This window comes from Apis laboriosa, unplaced genomic scaffold (genome assembly GCF_014066325.1).
Source record: "Apis laboriosa isolate Shangri-la unplaced genomic scaffold, ASM1406632v1 scaffold34_cov151, whole genome shotgun sequence".
Classification (NCBI taxonomy): domain Eukaryota; kingdom Metazoa; phylum Arthropoda; class Insecta; order Hymenoptera; family Apidae; genus Apis; species Apis laboriosa.
This window is the reverse complement of record NW_025222928.1, coordinates 9,302,390-9,326,978: the sequence shown is the minus strand read 5'-3', so window position 1 is coordinate 9,326,978 and position 24,589 is coordinate 9,302,390. Positions and strand designations below refer to the sequence as shown.

Here is a 24,589-nt window from a genome sequence, read left to right as displayed (position 1 = left end):
AATAATTTAATAATAAAAAAAAATTTTTAATAATTTTTTAATAAAAATTTGGACAAATAGATGTTATAATTTATATTTATAAATATAATGCTTAAATATATAAAAATATTATTAAAAAAAAAAATATAAAATATTTATATTAAAGGAATAAGACGTGATTTGATTATAATTTTTCTTAAGATTAAAAGATTCTGTATCCAATTAGTTGTAAAATAATTTTATAAAAATAGGAATACATAAAAAATAGTAATTAAAATTTAATGAAATATATATCCAACAATACATATCCATATTAACATTTTCAGTTAACTTTTCATTAATAAAAAAAAAATAATGAAAATATCATTGCAAGTGAATATGTTATGATTGCAAACAAAATTTCATTTAATAATTTAATATTTTGATTCATAATATAATTAATTTATAATTTACTTATTTGATAAAATAACATATATATAATTAATCTATTTAATGAAACATTTTAATCTTAGTATCTCAAAATCTAGTTATTTGTTTTTTAAATTATAAAATATATATTATGAAAAAATTTCTTCATATTAATAATTATGTCAAATAATAGCCTATGATTTGATATAAGATCAGATCTACAAGTTATCTAATTTTCATAAAATATAAATTACTATTGAATTTTAATTTTTTTTGAATTTTTTGTTTTTAATTTATTAAAAATAAATAATGATTCGGCAGGTAAAACAAACGAAACATAATCGAAAAAAAATTCGGAAACAAATTTGTCGCTGGAGATGAATGTCTCGGTGATGTTGCAGCCGACGATGACATTGAGATTTAAAGATCTTACAAAGATTTCATTTTTTTTCTCTCTAACTGCGTTATTAATAGCATCACGTTGTTCCTCGCATAATTTAGATAAAACGTGTAAGAAAAAAGAAAATGATACTCTGCAATAACGTGTTTTATATGCATATCAAATTTTCCTAGAATGTTGTGTTACATTTATGTATGTATGTATATATAATACTTGTTCTACGTGTGTCATTAAGATATACAAATTTGCAATAGCATAAAAATTGTATCTTTCAACTATTGAACGAATAATTAACGAATATGTAAGAAGAAAAATATTTATTCCCAAATTGAAAAATATGTATATCTTTCATACGATATGAAAAGTTATTTATACAATATTTATTTGAAAAAACTCACATTGTCGACGCCTATGTATTCGTTTATTTATAGTACGCCACGATGTCTCGACATCGTGGTGTGTAAACATGTTGGTACTACCATGGACTTTATTTTACTTTACGATGCACCTTTCTCTTTTTTTCTCTCTCGTATGTCTTTTTTCTTTTTCTTTCAATTACGTCTCTTTGCGAGTGGGAAGAACTCAGTTTTTATCATAACCGCAATGAAACTCCTAAGGATTACTAATAACTTATTCGAAGAACTATGATCATATAAACCTTGTCGAGATTTGATTTTATATTGGTTCTTTCGAAACGTTTTATTTCCTATAGCGAAATTGAAAATTGACAAATAAAAAAGAAAGAATAAGATATGAATTTAGAAATGAGAGGTTATATTTTAGTTCTAACAGTAATGAAGAAAATCGTGATAAATTTATTTAATCAATTTCAGATTTATAAAAATGTATAATTATAACATTTCTCTGATCCATTTTAAATTCGTTTATTTTTTGCTGAATTAAGAAAATAAAAAAATTCTTAAATCATTTTTACACTATCTTGCTATTTTATTTTTTTGGATTGGGGTTCTGTTTATACGTAGAATGAATCATAGCTATCTAATAAAAATTGAGATAAGCTAAACTAAAATAACAGTTGGAATTTCCTTATTGAATATAGATGCACAAATATTTAATTATATAATTATTAATTATTTTTTCGCTATATTATTTTTAATTAATTTTAAAATACAAATATTTATATCTTTTAAGATTAATAAAACATTTTATAACAATTTTCTATAAAGACCATAATTAAATCAAATAAAATAAATCAAATAAATATTAAAATATTAATATTTAAATATCTAATAAATTGATTGAAGAATTATTTATTTTGTACATTTTTCTAATATTATATAGAAATCTACATACAATCAATAATATTAATAATATTATCAATAATATTGAGAATAATACAGTATTTACATTTTTAATTTACTTTGATTTTCTTGAAATCGCATATTATAAAAATCATTTTTAAAATTTTGATTTTTGATAAACATTCTTATCAATGCTAATGTAGCTTATACTATTAAATATTTTCTATGCAATTATTGCGGAAATGAAAAAAATATCAGTGATTGTCCATTTCAAAGCATTTCTGATTAATTTTTTTTTTAATAAAATTTTTCATATATCTCGATTTATTTTATTTCTTAATCCTTGATTTTAACTATAAATTATTTGTTTGCTTTTGTATTAAAATCTATTAAATAATTTTAATGCAAAAATTTTTAATAAACAAAAATAAATATACAGAAAATTTTTATATACAGAAAACATTTATTATAAAGAAGTACGAACAAATACTTGCAAAATGTTTCAATAATTTTGAATATCTTTGTTATTTATTTATTGTTAGAACTAAAGGATTGTCAAGAATAATTTTTTGTAGATGCCAAATTTTTAGAGATTTCAATTCTATATATTCTATATATTTTTTAAAATTATACTTTTTTTTCTTAATAGAATAATTTGTTATATGAAAGAAATATAATATTATATAATATTATATAATTAAACATTATAATTACATTCATATTTTCATCAATGTTTTTTGTTCGATATAAAAATATCGTCAACTTTCGAATCAATTTTATTCAATGTAAACACTATATACAGAATATCTCAATTTTTTTACAAAGCAATGTTAGCATACATATATTTTTTGAATAGAAACAAAAAAAAATTCATAATTCATCAAAGACTTACAACAAAAATATGAAATAACAATGAATTGATGTCTCATTTAATATATTTATTCATTAAAGCGTTATATATCTGGAAATATGGGTAGAAAATGGATTTGATGAGAAAAGTTTAATGGATAAAAATTAATACGTATTTAAAGTTAATAAATAAATAAAAAGAATTTTTATGCAATACCGATCATAAATTTATACAATTTATGATAAATTCATTTTTCTTAAATGTAATTTTGTATTTTTTTTTATAATTTTTTAAAGTATTTATAATTCGATATTTACAAAACATCTTTTATTATTTTTATTTATAAAACATGTTGACATTGTTCTATGAAAAAAATTAAAATCCTTTATACATTTTTTTATATAATTTCTGTAATTCATGGAAATGTAAATTAATATTTACTATATTTCGTAAACAGAATATATATATATATCAATGATAATTGTAATTGCTTTACAAACACGTTAACACAAATGTAAGACACAATGAAAGAAATAAAGGAAATTAAGAATGAAGAGTTTCTTTCTATTCTTTTTTTTTTTTAAATATAGTAATAATATTTTATGTGTAAACATAATTGAACTTCTGTGTAATTATACACGTTTCGAAACAAGAAAGGTCATTTCAAAGTGTTAAACAGGCTCATAATTTTAATATAATTTGATGAAAATCGAAAATTCTTAATTAACATAATTAATAATTAACAAAATAAAAAATATACGCATTAAAAAAAAAATTCAAATTATAAATTTTTAAATTAAAGTTTCTTGATATATCAATTGTACTTGCTATATTAAAATAAATACAAACATGTATTTATAATATTTATATATAATATATAAAAGTAAATTATAAGTATTATACTTTTTCTGTAAAGAAAGTATATTATTAATAATTTATCTCTTATGATAACAAGTAGAACCAGTTCATTCTTAAATATACTTAAAAGGTGCTTACATACGAGAGAAATCACATCTGTAAATAACAAATACTTGATAGGTGCGTGCGCATGAGATCACGTGGACGCGGGTACTATGAATCATTCACAATATCTATTTCGCAATGCGCCATCGAAAAGCTTAGTTTCTAAGAATACGAATATCCTCGGGATGTTCCGTTCATTATCATTCCTATTACATTCGAGGCATTTACAATTTTCTTAAGCATCTCTAATTTAATTAAAGATTACTATTTTAATCGATATTCAATTCGATCTTTAATTTGAATTTTAGTATTCAAATATATCAATTAAAAGACTTAAAGTTTTTTATAGAATACCGTCATGATTTTAATTTTTAATTACTATAATGATCATTATTTCCTTGATTATCATCAGATAAAAATCTTTTTTGCTAAAATAATTTTCGATATATAAAACTTCTTAATACCAGTATTAGAAATAATAATATTTTTGAAAATTATTTTGATCTTAAAATATCTTTTAATCGAAAAATTACTTTAAAATTATTCATTTAAAAAATATATTATTCAATAATTATTTCAATAAAATTATTCAATAATAAGTAACAGCAAACAAATTCTAATAATATGTAGCTGTATTATTTTTTTACATTCAATATATATTTAATAATAATCATATTAATCGGATTTGCTGAAATAATTGAATTTTATCGTTTTTCTCGGTAAAAGGAATTGCAGACTAGGAATTCATTATTTTTTCTTTCAACACGCGTAATTAGTTACATGAGATTGCAACGCAATACTGAGAATTTTATATACGAGAACTTGCCTAAATGATTCCATAAACAAATGTCGCGTCATCTTTATAGGTTAAATAAGGATGTTAGGATAGTTTAAATAAGGATGCTAAATATCTTATTTATAAGCGTATTCCTCCCGCATTTGTACAGTTTTCAATAAATCTTTATATCATCAAACGTAGAATGAAATATTTATGAGCATTCATGAATGATTGATACAAGATTAAAAAGTTAGATATAGTTAATATAAAAATTAATTTTGTGTTCCTTAGAAAAAATATGATTATTTGAAATAATATTGACAAACTATTTAATAACAAATTATTATATATATATATAATAAATTAAATATTAATAAAATAAAATTAAATATATGATATATGTTTTACAAATTATTAATAATGAACAAATAAATTTGTAAAAATTTTATATACGTGTATAAATTACTTTATTTTTCATTTATTATTATTATTATCAATATTAGAATTATTATTATAGTCAACTATGAAAGTCAATATCAAAGAGATAAATTAGTCAATCTAAATATCATTGCATACTCTAACTATAAAACATTATTCAATTTGCATGATTTAAAATAGATATTTCGTTAAAATTTGTACAAAACTAATCAATTATTTATTATTTTTATTTTTTATTATCATCCGATGCAATTTGTGATGCAAGATTTGCAAATTTTGCCATATAATCAACACTATTTTCTCCCATCAGGCACTGCATATGTGAAACAACCTGTAATGTTCATATATAATTTTTTATTAATTAATATGTAATATATTTAATTTTCTTAATTTCATTATCAATATTTACATCGGATGATGGACGATTATCTTCTATATTGTCTTCATTCTGAATCCTCTGTGAAATCTTCATAGGAGACTCTAGTTGACCTAGAAAGCTACTTAATGAAAAATCTGCTACCTGGAATTTAATATTACTTGTTAAAAATTTTTTTGTTTGTTTCATATTCTTTTAAAGAGAAAAAATTTACCTCGCTATTCAACCATTGATGTTCTCCCTCTTTAAGTATTTGTGTAGCACTTGTTATAATGGAATTTGTAGGTTTTGAGTCTCTTGCCACTTCAAGTTCATCCAATAAATTTTTCACTTGTGATTCATTTATAATTATAGATGACGATTTTTCATTTTGATGATCATTAATATTTATAGAAGAATCATTTATTTTATTTTCTTCTTGAGGATTAGATATTACATCTTCTGATGAATTATTTGGTGTAGATATGATAGGCAATACCCTTTGTACAATAAGGCTTTTTTGTCTCACAGTTCTGCCTCGTTTACTAAAACGTGTCTTAAACTTCTGTATTTCAAAAATAAAATTATTTTATAAATCAATATTTAATTTAAAAAAAAAAATACAAAATCAAAACGAACATCTAACTGTGTTTTGAATGCATCTGGAGTTCCAATTTTGTGATAAGTTTGTGGAATTAAAGGTCTCCTGAAAGTCGATTCTTTTGTCGAAAGAATTCGAGAGGAGATCACAGTTTCGTTACTTCCAGAAGTATTGTCATATACTTTACTTGTGCCATATCTATGTTTTGCTATGGATAATAATTTTTGTAATGTAAGACAAAGATTGTCGTTATGTAAACTTGTTGATGTAGATTCTCCAATATGTTCTCGATGATTCCAATCCCACCAATATTCCAATGTTACTTTTGATTCGCGACCAAACTAGAAGACTTAGAAAATTAGAAATGATGCGTTTCTGATGAATAAAGTTCTAGTAATTTTAAACTTTTATTCAACATAGATTTAAATAAAATGTATACCATTAAAAAGAGATCTCCTACAGTGATGGTGTTTGCTTCTTCAATATTCCATCCTTTACGAATTCTTTCAATAGTTTCTCTGCCCGGAAATCCATTAAATTCTGTTTGTTGTTCTAGACTAGAGGTTTCGGAATTATTAACAGTCGATGGTTTTTCCGAAACATTACTACCAGATTCTATCACATCTATATCACTATTATTATCTGGCATGATACAATTATCTTCTGTACGATTCATATATTTTTTATCCATTTTATTTTTCTTGATTCCCTTTTTTCCAACACCTTTTAAATATTGTACAGATCCTAACATATCCATTCTGGAACTTTTCAGACCTAAACGTTTTTCATAAGAATTTAAACTAACACTATTACTAGTGAGATATTCTCCAAGATTCACCATTGGTAATGCAATTTTACTTCCTTCAGGTGGTGCCACTCGTAACAATCGAGTATCTTTCATTTCGTTAGTAATAGCATTTTCTACATTAGGGAACTATGTTATATGTATAGGATTTTTTCATATTATATACTTTTATTATAGGATACTTTTAATTATTTATGATATATATAATATAAATAATTTATATTAATTATTATTATTAATTATTATTAGTTATTAATTATAATTTATATTATATTAGCAATCTATTATGAAAAGGATACTGTATTATATTTTGCAGGTCTCCATTTTTGTTGTAAAAATATTAATAAACTTGACAAACGTCTTTGTATAGGCAATAAGGTGCGTATTCTTGGATTCATTGATGATGCTTGTACTTGCCACCATGCCATATTATTACGAGGTCTTAATTCAATTGTTATTCTAGAAGGAAGTTTAATTTCTTCTTGCCAATCTATGAAAACATTATAATGTTAAATATTTCTTGAATTATTATAAGATTTTAATTATTAAGAATACCTTCTAATTGATTCAATTTTCTTAATGCTCTACATATAGGTGTTTTAATTCTCATAGTTTTTCCTCTGAGTCTGACTTGTGTTGAACCCCAATAAACAAGTTCATTTAGCTTTAAATGTACTTTTTCATATATTCGTGGTAACTTTCTTCTAAGTTCACCATAATTAATTAATCCATATAATTCTTGTGAAGTTTTTTTCACATCTGAAATGAAATATTAATGAAACATTTATTAAATGAAAATTAAATTATGGCAATTTATTAATCAATTACCTTCTGAAAATTTTAAATGTTTTGATATTTTTAACCAAGTTCTATAATAAAAATGTCTTATTTGTTCCTTATTTTTTATTGCAACATCTGGCAAACCTTTTTTCTTTCCTTGATTTAAAAAATAACTTTGCAAAGCATCAAAGTCTTTTCCATATTCGTTCAATGCTTTGAAAAAGGTATTTTTATCTTCCATGGACCATAATTCACAAGATCTTTTTAGAGATCTTACTTTTACTTCCGTGTTATTTTCTTCATCCTTGGAATCTAAACATAGATATAAGTAATTTCTTATAATTATACAATCAAATAAAATTTAATTAAGAATTAAATAAGAAATTATTTCATTATCCATTTTATTGAATTCTTTTGATTAATATATATATTATCAATTAATAGTACAAATACAAACCTTTCTTTTCTAAATTATTACCATCACAAATATCTAATTTCATTTTTTTAGTTCCACGAACGACACGAACTTGAGTATTCTTGGAATCCGTGGATATTTTCGTTTCTGAACAGTTTTGTACATTTTGAGATAAAACTTCTTCTCTTTTGGTAATTGAATTGATTCCCTGAATTTCACAATCTTCGTTTTTTGTGTTATTTTCCATTCTAATGTCTTCACAAAAAATATAAAGCGATCTCAACAATTTCAAATCCTTAGATGTTTCGAATTTTATAACATATTAAAACATGTATTACTTTGATCAACAACATTGTCAATTTATGATGAAAAATATTTGCATTATTTGTAGCATTAATATCATAATTCAATCAAGAAATTGTATAAAAACTCGTTTTAACATAATTAGACTTCGGAAACAAACGTAGCAGTGATTTATTACTGCGTTAAAACGTAATTATATTCGTATGTACACACAATTATGAACACAAGCTTTTTCAAAGCTAATACTCATTGATGATTCAAAAGAATCTAATTTATATATAAATATATATAGAACGTAATCGAAAAATTACGTAATTATGAAAATTTAATGATGTTGAATTCCAAAACATGATAGATACTCATTACTGTGCGTTCTTACAGATTATACAATTCTGAGCGTGTTTTCGAGCAGATCGAATATGTATTTATTTAAAATAAAATCTAGAAATTAAAAAATAATAAGCAATTTTCTTGTAAGCAGATACATATTATAAAATTATCCACTTAATTAAAATAATTATCAGAATAATTAATTAACATATTTGTAAAATTCTTTCCAAAATATCAAACAGTTGTATCATATCATTACTTCACTCCCCAAGAAGACATTTTACAAATAATTTTCGCGCTACACTGGCGCTAGTAATAGTTTACTGTGCAACTGCAACGCTAAGCCAATAAAATCATGTGAATAACCATACACAGGGCCAATTGAATTTTTTGTTTTTTACATATAGAAAAATATATTGTTGTTTCCGATCTAAATTAATGATTTTTCACAATGTTGTTCATGGACAGTGGCCTTGATAGGAAAACTCGACACACAGCAGAAGAGCGGAGTGTACTTAATTAATAAATCAATCGATTTTAAGAAGAGATCTCGGACATTGACCGACGCCTTGATGGGGTTAATAACGATGGTGTATTACTCGGTTGCAGAGCTACTAATATCATAATCGATTACGCGTGTTATGCACTCGTCAAATTGCATTGCCATCCCGGTTTTGATAATTGTAACCTTGGATATATTCACTATTGCGGGTCTACGTCAAAGGTGACAACGGGCCAAGAGTATTCGGTTTTATTTGACTTGTAGCAACTGCGCAAGGGGGGCGCGAGGTGTCAGTGACAAGGTGTAACTAACCTTAAAATGCGATCATCCGTGATTACTAATGTGATTGTACTGTTCGGATTGCATTTCTTGTATTGGTGTTGCAACACAGTAGATGCTAGCGGCGGGGCCCTTGATGCGAGTTCGAACTTTCAGTCTGGCTCCACTGGAAGTTCACATTCCAAAGTCACAGCATTCTCCGCCACACTCACAGATGGACTAGCACAAGCTGTGGCTCACGAAGCTGGTAAATTTTCTCCTCTTTTTATCAATGTTTTGATTGTTGTCTGAAAATATTATTTAATTTATATTATGTTTATTGTATTTTTAATCTTTTTGTTTGTTTTATTAATTCTGTATTTAAATTTTTTATATGTATATATAAATTTTTTATGGAGCATGTATTTAATTTGTAGAAAAAAGTTGGGTTTGATTTGCATTTTGTGTGAAGATATTAAAAAGAAAAATTTAAAGTTTTCTTTTAATTTGGTATTATTATTGGTTACAAAATAGATAAAAATGTGTTTATGATAAAAATTCATATTAAAAAAAATAAATTTCATGAATGATCATTTTTTTTTAAAGATAATTTATATTTTCATTTAATAATAATATATCATTGTGCAGATTAATTTAGTATCTATTAACAACTGACTTTTTCAATTTTTGTATTAATAATAATTGGATGAAAAGCTTCTTAAACATATTTAACAGGGACAAGCATAATTCTATAAAAAATGGCACCTGTATAACAAATTACATATAATCATAAACACATACAATCAAACGTAGGCTGTTTAATTTATTACAGGTTCTGATACTTGTAACGATGACCTAGCTTGTCTTACAACAATGGCTTCTCATGATCGACTAGGTTTGGAAGCTATCAAGTCACTCCATAGTCAACTAGATGATGATGCCAATGGAAATGTGGACCTATCGGAGTCAGATGATGTAAACAAATTTTTATATATAATTTATTTCATATAATTAAAATAAAAATTTTTTTTATAAAAAATAAATCTTTTTAGTTTTTAAGAGAAGAATTACAATATGAAGCTGGATATGAAAGAAGACAAAGGGCTTTTCATCATAATGATGATATGCATATTAGTGTTCGAGAACTTTGGGAAGCCTGGTTAAGATCAGAGGTATTATCTAATATATTCTTTTATATTCTTTTGATATTTTATCATTTATATATATATTTTTTTCTTTTACAGGTTCATAATTGGACTATAGAACAAACATCAGAATGGTTATCTTCTAACGTAGATCTTCCACAATATGTTCCTACTTTTATACAACACCGTGTAACTGGTGCTACACTTCCAAGGTGACTTTCTATAGAATAATATATCATTATAGAATAATATATCATTTTTATATTATACAAAAATTTCTTGTACAAAAATATATCCTGATTTTTTTCAGGTTAGCTGTGAACAATATGCATTATTTGACTAATGTATTAGGTATCAAAGATCCCATTCATAAACAAAAAATTGCCTTAAAAGCTATGGATGTAGTTCTCTTTGGACCGCCAAAGGGTAAATAATTATTAAAGTATCTTTCATTAATAGATTCTTTAATTAATTATTTAATACTTTGTCATAGATACTGGACATAGTGTGAAAGATTTGATATTAATAACATTATTATTTGGCGCGCTTATTGGTTGCTGGTATGCATATCAGCAGAAGAAAAATTCACAGAAACATCTTCACAGAATGATGAAAGATATGGAGAGTTTACATAAAGCAGAATTAGCATTGGAAGACTTGCAAGTATGTTATTTTATTTTTCTTTCTATCTTATCAATATTTAATAACTTTATATTTAATTTTATTAATATTATAATTTATGGTTTTTTACAGAAAGAATTAGAAAGAGCACGAATGGAACAAGAAAGTGTAACTACCGAAAAACAGAATTTAGAAAAACGTTTACAAGATGAAAGTGTAGGATTACATGCTTCTTATTCAGATCTTGAAGTATCTCAATTAAAAGCAGAAATTGAAGTAAATATTTTTCTCTATATTCTTATATTATATTATATCTTATATTAAATGTTTTTTCATGTAATTAATTTCTACTCAACAGATGTTAAAAGTTGAATTGCAACGTGCAGAGGGTGAACTTGAAGATAGATGCTGGTCTCCTCCTCCTGGATTGCAACATTGGCTACAATTAACTCATGAAATTGAAAATAAGGCATATACGAAGAAAAAAATAAGTGCAGAAAAACAATTGCAACAAGCGCGAGAAGCAGTAAGTAATGGATTTTTTTTGTAATTAAATAAAATATTTTTATATATTAAAAATATGTAATGTAATTGTATATATTAATTTTAATAAATCTTTGCTAGTGTGAAAAACTACGAAAAAAACGATCAAGTTTAGTAGGAGCATTTGTTTCAACCCATGGAAAATCGATCGATGAAGTTGACAAAAGTATAGTGGATGCAAGAACTGCATTAAACGAAGTCACCGCAGAATTACAAGAAAGAGTACATCGTTGGAAACAAATTGAGCTCTTATGTGGCTTTAATATAATCAATAATAATGGTCTAAGCTATTTAGAAACTGTTTTATATAGGGGGACACCTAATGGGCGAGGTCTTGGATTCAGAGGTATATATATATATATGTATATTTATAAAATCAAAATTTTTAATTAATATTTATTTATTTAGATATCTAAAGTATCTTGTAATTCACAAATGATTTTTATATTTTGATATGATTGTTATTAACATTAACACAAATGCAACATTGTCAGTATTTTATGTAACGATTTTGATTTAGTTTATTATTTTAATTCTCATATAATTTCAATAGATTTTTAACAACAAATAATATAAATATCTATCATTATTTATTGTATAAATTGATGTTTATAGGTCGACACAGTAGTCAAGATGATTTAGACGACGAAGCAAGCTCAGTGTATTCACCTTCATCATGTGGTGCCGCAGGTAAGCTGGAAACGGACTTCCACGAGCATTTAGATTGATAATAACAATGCTCAATATTGTACATATTGTAACTTTGATATAATGACATTTACCATATCTAAATATTTTTCACTTTTTATTTTTCTCTTTGTGTCTTTCTTTTTTCCCCTTTTTCTTCTCTTTTAATATATATACATATGTATATTTGATATGGACGTTGTCTTCGAAATTAATAATTTACTAACTTGTTTGTCTTCCTAATAATAATTTGGATTTTTTCAATTGACATTAATGTCTCTTAATTAGTAACTCTAATTTTACAACGTACATATGTATTCGAAAAAATAAATTGTCATATGTACTCTTATTCGAATTGAATTCTAAATTTTTATTAATATTTTTTAATTACTTTATAAATTTTAAATTGATTTTTATTAAATTTGTAAAGTAATTTATAAAAATTTCTTAATGAAAATTTTGAAATCAAATTTTCATTAAAAAAAAATTCACGTGATGCCTTAAAATTTTTCTTTTATAAAAAAATAAAAAAATAATTTTGACGAATCGTAAAATGCGGTTAATGTCACACATTACGAAGATTTTAATATTTTATATAAAAAAAAAATATACTTAAGGAATACAAAAGTATATAAAAAAAATATATATTTTTAAAAAATAAAATTTTTAATAAAAAAAATTAATAAAAAAATTGTTATATATATATATATTAAAAATAAATAGAAATTATTATATATATATTTTTTAAAACATTTTTGTATTGTTAAGTTTGATTATATTCTTGTTTTGTGTCTGTTATAAATTATTGCATAAATTACGCTGTAAATGTTGTTGATTCGTTGTTTTGTTTTTTTTTTTAAGTTTACTCAAATTGTTCAATATTGCTTACACAATTTTTTGTGCCTTTTTTCCAAACTAATTCTTGTTTTATAAAATTTATTTATAACTTAAAATGGAAGTATAAATAATATAAATATAAATACTTTTTATGTTTGAATAATTGTATTAACAACTCGAGTTGTTTTTATGATAAAAATACAAAAATTTCTTGATACTTATTTCTTAGATTATTATTTGTTTATGTTATATTATCATTTGCTTCTAGGGATGGAAGAAACTATACTTAGTGGTCCAAAAAAAGATTAATGAAGCTACATAATCAAAATTTTTTAATATATTTTTATGCATATTATTTATCTTGTATATTGTATGGAGACTTATTTAAAATTTAAGAAAATTATAGTTGTTAAGAGATTGTTATTATTATTTGTCAAATAATTACATATTGATATATGTAATATATGAATATTTATTAGTATATATTACATTAAAGTAATGTGTGACACGAATAAAATTTTTATAATTGAGAGTGCATTATGTCAAATAGCTGCTTATAAAGCTTTTCCTTTGACATAACAATAAATTGTCGAAAGAGCATCAGATTTTTAGTGAATCTAATCAGGATTTGTGTGCAGGAAAAAGGAAGATTTGAATTAAAAATGTTCCCTTTTCCTAATCAAGATTTGTCAAGTTTTAAATAATGACAAACCTTTTGATTCATTGTTAACTTTAATACATTTATATATACAAATATAACTGGAGCAATGTATAATCACTATATAATTATACATATCGAGTTGTTTTTTACAACTACCCTTTCGTATAAATTATAAAATAAGAAATTATATGATGATAGTTTGAAGAAAGAAACATGACATATTTTTGTATTAAAATTTTCATAATATATCAAACAAACGAACGAAGCCACAATTTAGTGGTGATAAAAAAGATAAATTTGATATTTTTATAAATATTATTTTTACAAATAATATTTGTGTTATTCTTATAAAAACAAAAATTTTCAATTTTCTTTTTTTTCAGTAAGGAATACGTGTATTTATAAGTGAAAAAAATGATACAAAAATTTAACCTATAAACAAAATTTAAATAATCAAGAAAACAAAGAAAACAAGTATTATTTTGCTTCGAGTCTTATAAAAGAAAATTTCAAATATATATTATCGGCAAATCTATCTTTAATATTGTTTTTTTCTTTAATAAAATTCAAGATATCTACCAATCCAATTATTAATCTGCGTAATTTGCTATTATTATTAGATCAATTCTCGTCTCGATCACGACTTTGATTATTCGCTGATTATTCAGAGCATCGTGATTAAGTTATAATAAGCTTTCAAGTTCGTTCGTTTTCAATATGCAATATGTCGAATAAGGCGATTAAGATGCCAAACACGATAATTATTTAATTATTACATATTTAATAAGTTTTCATGATCGATCATCACCTGTATATTGTATTTAATTAGATAAAAATAGGAAATCGCAAGGACGATTATAATTTTTATCTATACTGATTACTTCGCTAGTTTTTTTTATCTCGTTTTAGAAATCGCGAAAGCGTTTTTCTCGTTTTCACCAAGAGTACATTTCCAATTTTGTCAGATTTGTAACAAACATATTGTTGCACAACATAGTTTCGTATTAATAGGTTCGAATTAAAGACGAACGCAGCATCCAATTTTAATTGGACGATCGTATGTTTACATTACTGGAGGTGCAATTTACTTAGATATTTTCTTCCGCAATAATTCTATTTATCGCGATTATCTTTCGCCTTATGGGATGTTATCGATTTAATTTAACAATGAAAGATTTTATTTGTTCAAGATTATACTTCCCATCAGAGATTCCATGAGATGTTACTTTTCGTTTCTATTGAATTTTTTTTTTTTTAAATTTAAAAAAACAAACCATTTTTTAATACTTTGTTCGAATTTATCTTTTATTCTATCACAATTAATACGCGCAAAATATTATTATTATTTCCAATCTTTTCCGACGAATGAATAATTCATTTTTTTTTTTTTTTTTTTTTTAAAGACTTACGAGTTATTAAACGATCGAAAAATTTCAATTTTCTCTACGTTTATAATAAAATAAGAATCATAAGAAATTGCTTCTCGCAAGGAAATATTGTTCTAGGAAGTGGAAGGAACCTTGAAAAACGTTGAAATCTTTGTAACTTTAGATCATTAGAAATCGCTTGTCTGCAATATTTTCTAATTCCTAGGATTTTAAAACGATAAATGATGCCAAGAAAGAAATTCTATTTCCTGGGGAGATCCACGTCACGTTTAAGATTAGAGCCAATTAAAATTAGATGCGTAGATTATATATACGATCGAAAATTTTGTTCCATAATCCTTGCATACCCTATATATAATGCGATAATATGAATACGCTCTCTGAAAACGTTTTGTTAAATTCAAATCGAGAATCGAGTGGCAATGGAAACGCTCTTCATTTTTTTCCACATATATTATTATATATATTAATGTACAAGTATTAACTACCAATGAATTGTATATACAATGTATATGTATATGTACACGTATAGACACATGTATAGTCCACAGAAGAAGAATGGACAATTCGTGATACATTGTCTGATAAGTCACAACACAAGTTATTACGTTCCCTCATTCAAATGTTTTATTATGCATACAATTTATATGATCGTAGTTAATAAATCAAAAGCAATTAGAAAGAGAGAGAGAGAGAGAGAGAGAGAGAGCAACTATACGAAGCTATACACGAGATTTTTGTATACGATATTCAAATCGAAAGAAACATTTCAATATGATTGAGATTTTAATATGTAATTTTAATTTTAATTTTCTTTTTTTTTTGCAATGTTGGAATAGAATTAGAATTTTCTGCTTCTATGAAATTTTTTTTTTTTTTACCTCATTAAATTTTTACTTCGATCTTCTATTTAATTATTATTTATTTAATTGTTAATTAAATACATATATGTTGTGAATTTATTAAACACACGTACATATGTTTTTTTTTTTTTTAAGAACGACTTGAATTAAAATTACATATTATACAATTTTTATCTTGACTTGGAAATCAAACTTAATCGTATTAACATTAATAATATATTAATTCTTGATAAAAATTTTTTGTAAGTTTTAAGCTACTTCTATATCGGCTACCATCTTTGCGTTAGACACTTAACGAATGACATTATGATACATACATATATATATATATATATATATACATATATAAAAAACTATATTTTAAAATATTAAATCGTTTTTTAACACCGTATTTAACTTCATTATGCAATGAAGTTTCCTTTGCATTATTGATCCGATATTAAAAATAAAATGAGAAAAGAAACTAGAAACTATTTATTGTCATAACGTTAAGTACATGTTAAGCGTCCGGCATGAAGGAGTCGATATAAACGTATATTTGATGAATGCGCGCCAGAAATGTACCAATGATATTTACAAATACTGTTGTTAAAATAACCGAGAGTCTAAAGGTTATCTGCGGGTTATTAAAAAAAGATTTTCTTCGAACAAAAAAATATAAAGACATTTAAAGACATATTTTTTTTCTCTTCTAGTTAAAATAAACAAAGAAGAATCAAAAATATTTTTCTCTGTATAATCTTGTATCCTTTGTAATTATTTCGTTATTATTTTAAATTATCGTAGAATATATATGGTATATGGAAAAAAATTTTTATCAAAATTTAATCAATGAAAATGTTTGATTATCCGTAAAAAAAAAAGTTTTATCAGCGATTTCTCGCGTTCTTTTTCATCAAAACAAGGGACTAAACTGCGCTCTATGATAAAGTATACGATATATATATATATATATATACTTTGAATCGCATGCAGAAAGTTCTCTTAGAATCCACATGACGCATAGTTCGGAAGAATTTTTTTTCTTAGAAGTAAATGCTGTAAATTTTACTATTGTTAATCATCATCAATTTTCTTTTCGCATTATCTGCGTTTTTTAAAATAAGATTTACGAATATTATCATATGAATATTATTATTACGAATATTAACATATATATATATGTTTGTTAAAAGAGTAAAAAAAGGATTGCGATGAGATAAAAAAATTTATACTATATCGATACTGTGGAATATAAAAAAAAAAAAGGAAAAAGTATTATCTATTCTGTTGTTTTGTTTCTCTTCTTCCTCTTCATGAATTCTGCATGAAACTCGATCTTTGATACCGTTTTATTCTGAAATCGGAAATATCTAACATTAGCTTATTTGAACAATTTGATTAAAAATATTCTTTAATATAGATACCTGATAATATGGACAAAGCTGTTGCTGAATCAATATTCCTTGAAAATTAACACTCTTTTCTAGCTTCTTCTCGAAATAATCTTCTCTCACTGTTGTTATTCTACTAATATAATTAATTAAATTAGTTTATTTAAATTTTCAAACCTCTTCAAACATTTAATTTTCACACTTATATAAGCCCAATTCTTAATTTCAATTAATGAACATAATCGGTATACAGATATTTTTATAAAATTTTTTTAATTAATTTATTTAAAAAATTCAAATATAAAACGAAAAGAAACTATTGATTTTAAAAACACTGATTACAAATTAAAATGATGATATAATTGAAATTTTTCTATCTTGTGTATCAACAGGTACTATGGACAACTTGACGTGGAAAGAATCATCAGTTCCACCAGACTCGTCGAGCAGCGAGACAGGAAAGGAGACACCGCCGGAGAGCAACGTGGTACACTTCACGGTTGGCGATGGGCCGGATGAGCCTGTCAGATCGTCTAACAAAGAGAAATGCGGCATTGTCCGTTCTTACAGCCAGGACACGAACATGCTCCTTCCTGTCGAAGACAAAACTACCTCATCATTCCTCTCCAAGACGTCTTACTCGGAAAATTCGTTGGACTCGTCTAACCAGGATCGAGGAGGGCAGCAAAGAGTTGTTCCGAATCCATGCACGGTCCCGGCCTCGAGCGTAACGAGCATCAATTCCGCGAGCGGCCAATCATGTTCGAATAACAGGAAGGGGGCATCGAAGGAGGGACAACCAACATCGACGGTTGACGACGTCGAAACGTTATCGACTGATTCGAATTCCACCATGGACAACGACGATCTGAAAAAACGATCCCGCAAGATCCTGTTTGCGTTCAAGAGGAACAAGCCAAAGGTTACGTGGTGAAGAAGAGAACCTCTCGAACCTAGTCAACGCGACATAATACGATATACGTGGTATACTAATCCGTATCTGTGCAACATTTCTTACTTAACACTGATTACACTACGCGATCCGATTAGTTATTGTTATTATTGGCTATTATCGAGCCGCGACGTGCACTTAAAAGGGGGAAAAAACAAAACAAAAATATACACATACACATACACACACAAAAGAAAAATGAAAAAGAAAAAAAAAATAGAAAACGAAGTTTTGTCTCCAAGAATCGGTCGGTAATTGATTAGCGATCACGCCCTGCCGATACGTGTAAATAATATGTATACTATGCATCTATCATGTATACACATATGTATACACATGGGATTAGAGAAACAGAGGTATAGCCGTGTAGAACATCGTTGGAGGAATTCATCGTTAAGGACACTTTGGTCTGGATTATTGATGTTGAGCCATGGTTCGAGCCATGATGTTTATATCGAGAGATTTATTCAAAATTTCATATCAATATATTGAGAGATTATACACGAAAAATAAATATTTATTTTTAAACTGCGATATTTCATATGAATTCGTGCAATTGAATTTAGTAGTAGTTTAGAAACTTTAAGAAATTTCGTTTAATTGGTCTAATAAATAACACTGTTGGCGTGTATAATTAATGTTAAGGCTCTTTATGCAGAATATTGTAAACATTGATCTATGTTAAAAAGTGTGTTGAAGAAGAAACTTCATTATAAAAAAAAAAAAAGAAAAAAGAGAATTGTACAGTGTGAAAAGCATAATGGAATCGATATATATCAATGATTAATTATAGTAGTGTCGAAGATTTTATTAATTAACGAATATAAAGAAAATCAAACATAATGGGTAATTTAATGGAGAGAAAAAACGATGTTCTACCGTGCTATTGTTGAGTAGGATGTTTATAGTGTCCCGGTGTGTCTTCTGTTTTGCCAAATATTCGTTTTGTTCGCAAACGAGGCACCACCAAGCGACATTCTTATCTTAGTTAGATTTTTTAAATTCGCGATGCCGAATTCTTTAACCACGACAATATTCTAATTCAGGGATGGGCGATCTTTAACACTGCGCTTCCGTTTTCGCGTAACGATAGCTTTTTTTTTTTTTAATTTTTCAATTGTACTTTCAATTGACTTTATCCCGTGACATATTTCTTTTTTTTACTTATTCATTTTATTTCATATATTTAATCAATGCAGTCAAGTTTCAGCTTTTAATTAGTTTCCACAAGGATAAAAGAATCTCAATTCTAAGCTTATTGCTTATTAACTAAATTTTGTAACATTTGTTACGGAAATTTTTTTTTTTAAACAGCGAGAAACGAGTTTTTTCTAAAAAGAATCATTCAAATTATCAATCGACTATTCGAGAAAAAAAATAAAATTTTCTCTATCATTTTTTAAAATTGTTAGAAAAAGATATTAATATTATTGAAAAAATTGAAATTTTAATTTTAAATATACAACGACATATATCGTAATAATAGTCTTTCTTCGAAACAATGGAGATACTCTTCTTATCCATTCCCATTCTTTCATACATTTTCATTTTTAATTTACTTCGACTATTATTTAATTAAATTAATTTAATGAAAAATTATTTAAATGAATCTGTTCATTGATTGATTTTATTTCATCGATTATAACGTATTACCTATCTAATCTTCCATTTCTCTATAACGACACTCGGCCTAAGTGTATCAATAATCTTCGTTGTAAAAATTATCCAACAAATTTCGAGAAATTTGCTCCAAGAAGCAGTATACAATTCATGATTTCTGTATTATAATTTCAATTTCGATTTTTATTTGAAGACAAGCGATCGCTCATTCCTAGATCCTTCGAGTCATATCTTTTATCGCGTAAAAACTCGAAATTGTAACGCATTAAAGCTTTTTATTTTTTTTTTTTTTTTTTTTTCGCCAATGACATTAGTAATTTTTTGTTTAGATGTAAATATTTTTACTTTTTTTCTTTTCTTTTTTTTTTTTTTTGCGCTATTATTTTTATTTTTAGACATATTTTTTTTTTTTTTTAAGTTTTGACAATATAGGCCGAGCAATAAATCAACGACGCTCTTCCATTTCAAACTTTTTTTCTTTTTTTCTAAATTTCATCTAGTTTTTTTTTTTAATATACGTACATTTAACACGAAACACAATCTCATGAGTTTTAACATTTCTTCGTCTTTTCTTTGTTTTTTTGCAAATTGCATTTTTTTTTTAAATCGTTACTTTTACTCACACAAAGTTATTATTATTTTATTCATATTTATTCAAGTTAGCATATTATATATTTATACTTTTTAAAAAAAATTTTCTTTTTTTTTTTAGAAATTTAATGATAATAAAATATTTTCCATTCAATCGCGCATAATTAAAGTGAAGTGAATATTAAATTTATTGGTGAACTTTACATTACATTTGTAAGGAATAGAGCTATATTCTAAAATAGGTGATAATGTGTATGTGATAAGAGATACGTCATCTCAGAAGTAATGTGATCTCTCTTTTTTTTTATGTAATGATATTTAAGACAAAAGGACATACGATTGTTTTGATTTTATGTATATATTATTTTTATATTTCTATTTTGTAAAATAGAAATAATAAGGATTTGAGATTGATAATTCTATTATCATAATGAATCAATTTTCATTTTTTTTTAAAGTAGAAAGAAATAACAAAAATTATAACTTAACAAGAGAGTTATTATTTTTTTTCTTAATAAAATTTCAACAGAATTTATTTATTTTTGAAAAGGACGATATTGTTATTTTATTGGCATGATTTATTATTTTGTACCTTCTTACATACACTTCATAGAATTACTTATGGGATGATGTAACAATTAACTATAAATGAATTTAGGACATTAATCCTTTGAGGTTCATGATGATTTATAAATAGAATATATTGAGAAGCAATAATTATTAAGACTTCTTCATTTTTTTCTATACATGACTTTACATAATGAAGTTTGAAAGTATTACTAGATTTAATATATAGATAAAACTCAGGAACCTTAAAGGAAATTCTCAGGTGATGAGATTTTTGAGAAAGGAAGAGAAATAAGATAAAAAAAAAATGATTTTTTTTTCTGCTTGCTGTCATATCACGAGAATATGTATTGATATTATTTATTATATATTATTTTTTTTTTTTTTTAAATACAAATTAAGAAAATTTGCATACGAATCAAAGCATTTTACGGTCGCGTCTTTGTTTCGACTTTGTACGTCGTTGATCTTCTTTTTTTTCTTTCTTTTTTTTAATTTCACATTTATATTGCGACACCTGTTGTACTTCACTTTTTTTTTTAGATATTTAGGTAATGATGGTCCGTCTGATATTAGTCATTAGTCATTCAAGGTCATCAATGTCCATCGTTTTCATCGTTTCTTAATTTCCAAATCTAACAGGCTTTCTCTAATTTTTATATTTTATATTTTATGACAATAGAGAAAGTCTGATAAATGTAAAAGATTATTGAACGATGTAAAATGAAGGAAAATAAGTGAAATATTGTCAGTACTACTATTTTTGGAATGTTAAAAAATTGTAAATATGAAAATATAAGAGAGAAAAAGTGATAATTTGTATTTTGAAGTATGATCTTGAATAACTTGACTTGTTTTTTTTGGACAGACTATAGAGTTAACTTATTATCACCCCCCCCCCCCCCCCCCCTATCGTACACATATTTCCCTATAATTGCTATGTGTGCTAATGAATATAAAATCGAATAGTTTCTTCCTTTCTTATTATACTTTTTTTTTTCTTTATACACAGGCTTTATATATATTCAGACAAAAAGAGGGGAGAATATTTAAGGGATGATTTTAAAGACTGAAACAAGTACAAAAGTTAGTATGCAAGAATATCCATTCAATCCTTATTTTTCATATTATAAGCAACTCAACGTTTCTCTTTGTCCCATCTAGTATAATTAATTAAATGGCTCTTAATTAATGGCTCTTAAATTGAAAAATAAGTTGTATAATGCATACTTTTCTGCGTACTTTTGTATTTAATTTAGAATTGCATCTTAAATCTTCTTCTCGCATCGTAGAAATATCCTGTATGTGTACAACGTGTACACAACATACACACATATATATACACATACATATATACATATTGTAGAAGAAAATGCGGCGAGGCTGGAACTCTCTGAAACTTGTTTTCATTTCAAAGAACAAAGACAGCGTGGTAAAAACTGATGTGCTCCCTCCCTCGTGTTTCATTATCTTTCCGTGAATCGATTTTATGATATTTTGAAACAAATTCTATCTTAAACGTTCATTATTCATTCGAATTTTAAATGGAATTTGAAACTTGCGAAGCGGAGACAAAATTTAGAAAAATTTATGTTGAATGAAAAAAATGAAACCACGGAGAGATTTGGATGAATATATATTCTTTGTATTCCACTTGTATTCCCTATTTGATCTAGACAATTTATCTATTTTCGCTTGATCTCTTTTGTGCTATCAGATGTTTTTTTTTTTTTTTTTTTTTAATAATGTGCGTTTTTTTTGTCGTGTATTTTCACCTAAGCGTCCAAAAGTAGCGGATTTTCCATTCACTCACACTTTGAGTTTTACACGTCTTCCAGAGAATATTTCTCGCAATCCCTTTCTTTTGCTTCTTTTTTCGTCTTCTTTTCCTAAGCAATACGCATTCCCCGACTTATTGTTTCGATAAATTCAACACTCCTCCTTTAGGCACAAACTGACACATTTGCATCTCAGGATTGAATCTCGATTTTTTTTTTCTGGTAATAATAATCGAGAATGAAGAATGAAGGTTTTTTTTTTCGAAGTATACCTTCGAGATCACATGATTTTGGAGACGATACCTTTGGAGAGAAGTTTCGATATACACATCGATATACACATGAATAATTGTTACATATTGGATGTATTTAATGTTATTATTATTCGAGATTTTCCAGATTTAATTTTAAGAACAAAATACGAAGAAATTGGCTCCGAATTGAATTAATTTGAACATTGAATTTCCATAATTTATTATATTAAGATATCGTACACAAAGGCAAACAAGATATGCATGCAGCTTTAACGAGTTTTTGTCAAGATATCAAATTACGTCAAAGGTACACAACGTCGAAAGTACACAAAGTTGACCGGTAAAGGTATCAAATTCCAAATAAGAGAAACCAAATAAGTAACCAAGTAAATAAGTTCTCATTTTTTTAACTAGTTGAATTATTAAAATATCACGTTATTTAATTGTTAATATCGTTTATCGCGAAAATACAAAAATTATTCTGGAAATCTCGAATGGTAAAATACACATATATGTTGTACCGATTGTAAGAACGCGTATATCATAAGAGAGCAATAGACGAAAGGATTTGACATTCAATGGACCAAGTTCGATTAAATGTACATAAATGAGAAACAAAAAAAAAAAAAAAAAAAAAAATAATAATAATAATAATAATAATAATAAACGATAGTTGGAAGGATCGAAACGATCTTCTAGGCTCAATTAGCATCATAGATAGTAGGGAACGAAGAAATTGTTATAATTATATTGTTCATATAAACTTTTAACTTTGATGAAATGTTATTACAGCTTTCAAGGGCTTCCGGATTAATACAATTGTAAAATAATTATAACTATCAATTTTATCGTGATTCACTAGTTGTGCCCACCTGCCAATTTTATTACAAATTATAAATTATATGATTGTTAGAAAAAAAAAAAATATAAAGAGAAGGTCCAATCTTTAGTTGGAATATTTTTTGAATTTTTTGAAAGTTTTTTGAAAATTGATCGAAATAATAGATGAGATTACGAAAACATTATGTTAAATTTCAAAATGTGTGTCAATTAATCTGATCGTTGGGACAATTTTAACCAAGATGATTTAGTGATCGGCTAATCGGATGAGGAAAATGAAATATCGTTTGGAAAATATAGGTCGATAATTTTCAACTCGCAACTCGTGTATCAAGAGAATATATTTTTTTTTTGCAGTTTTTTGGAATAGAAAAGTTTATTTTCGTTCCATGTTTTTCAAAATTATACGATAAAATAAAATAAAATAAAATAAAATAAAAGA

The 24,589-nt window shown here is 25.5% G+C and overlaps 2 protein-coding genes and 1 long non-coding RNA gene across 5 annotated transcripts; 1 reads left to right on the top strand and 2 right to left on the bottom strand.

Annotated features, from left to right (window-relative positions):
- Positions 1-5,107: 5,107 nt before the first annotated feature.
- LOC122714769 (protein cramped) lies at positions 5,108-9,604 on the bottom strand. The gene is made up of 10 exons (XM_043936422.1): positions 9,482-9,604; positions 8,077-8,289; positions 7,668-7,931; positions 7,395-7,598; positions 7,139-7,329; positions 6,474-6,968; positions 6,073-6,375; positions 5,669-5,998; positions 5,488-5,598; positions 5,108-5,409 (listed from the first exon to the last, which is right to left on the bottom strand). Exons 2-10 carry the CDS (start codon positions 8,279-8,281, stop codon positions 5,305-5,307), a joined length of 2,208 nt encoding a protein of 735 aa, XP_043792357.1. The 5' UTR covers positions 8,282-8,289; positions 9,482-9,604; the 3' UTR covers positions 5,108-5,304.
- On the top strand, positions 8,815-19,794 carry LOC122714771 (stromal interaction molecule homolog). Of its 2 annotated transcripts, none has more exons than XM_043936423.1 (11): positions 8,815-9,695; positions 10,260-10,402; positions 10,480-10,599; positions 10,672-10,784; positions 10,883-10,998; positions 11,066-11,235; positions 11,326-11,469; positions 11,552-11,719; positions 11,818-12,082; positions 12,352-12,426; positions 13,529-14,155. In XM_043936423.1, the coding sequence occupies exons 1-11, from the start codon at positions 9,488-9,490 to the stop codon at positions 13,567-13,569; spliced, it is 1,563 nt and encodes a 520-aa protein (XP_043792358.1). In that variant the 5' UTR covers positions 8,815-9,487; the 3' UTR covers positions 13,570-14,155. The 2 variants fall into 2 exon arrangements, with proteins under 2 accessions (XP_043792358.1, XP_043792359.1); XM_043936424.1 differs by lacking the exon at positions 13,529-14,155 and adding an exon at positions 17,938-19,794 and having other exon boundaries at positions 9,482-9,695.
- LOC122714772 lies at positions 16,962-18,349 on the bottom strand. 2 transcript variants are annotated; one of them, XR_006346709.1, is made up of 4 exons: positions 18,213-18,349; positions 17,888-18,138; positions 17,579-17,681; positions 16,962-17,508 (listed from the first exon to the last, which is right to left on the bottom strand). It is a non-coding gene; the product is annotated as an uncharacterized LOC122714772 (long non-coding RNA). The 2 variants fall into 2 exon arrangements; XR_006346710.1 differs by having other exon boundaries at positions 17,579-17,678.
- Positions 19,795-24,589: the final 4,795 nt, after the last annotated feature.

What these genes read in the sequence shown, in the direction of transcription:
- LOC122714771 (XM_043936424.1), top strand. Translation starts at nt 9,488, where the DNA reads ATGCGATCATCCGTGATTACTAATGTGATTGTACTGTTCGGATTGCAT. An exon ending in TGCAACAAGCGCGAGAAGCA is followed by an intron (nt 11,720 to 11,817) that starts GTAAGTAATGGA and finishes AATCTTTGCTAG; the next exon opens with TGTGAAAAACTACGAAAAAA. An exon ending in TTCATCATGTGGTGCCGCAG is followed by an intron (nt 12,427 to 17,937) that starts GTAAGCTGGAAA and finishes GTGTATCAACAG; the next exon opens with GTACTATGGACAACTTGACG.
- LOC122714769 (XM_043936422.1), bottom strand. Translation starts at nt 8,281, where the DNA reads ATGGAAAATAACACAAAAAACGAAGATTGTGAAATTCAGGGAATCAAT. An exon ending in TAGGAGATCTCTTTTTAATG is followed by an intron (nt 6,376 to 6,473) that starts GTATACATTTTA and finishes TAAGTCTTCTAG; the next exon opens with TTTGGTCGCGAATCAAAAGT. An exon ending in ATAATCGTCCATCATCCGAT is followed by an intron (nt 5,410 to 5,487) that starts GTAAATATTGAT and finishes TGAACATTACAG; the next exon opens with GTTGTTTCACATATGCAGTG.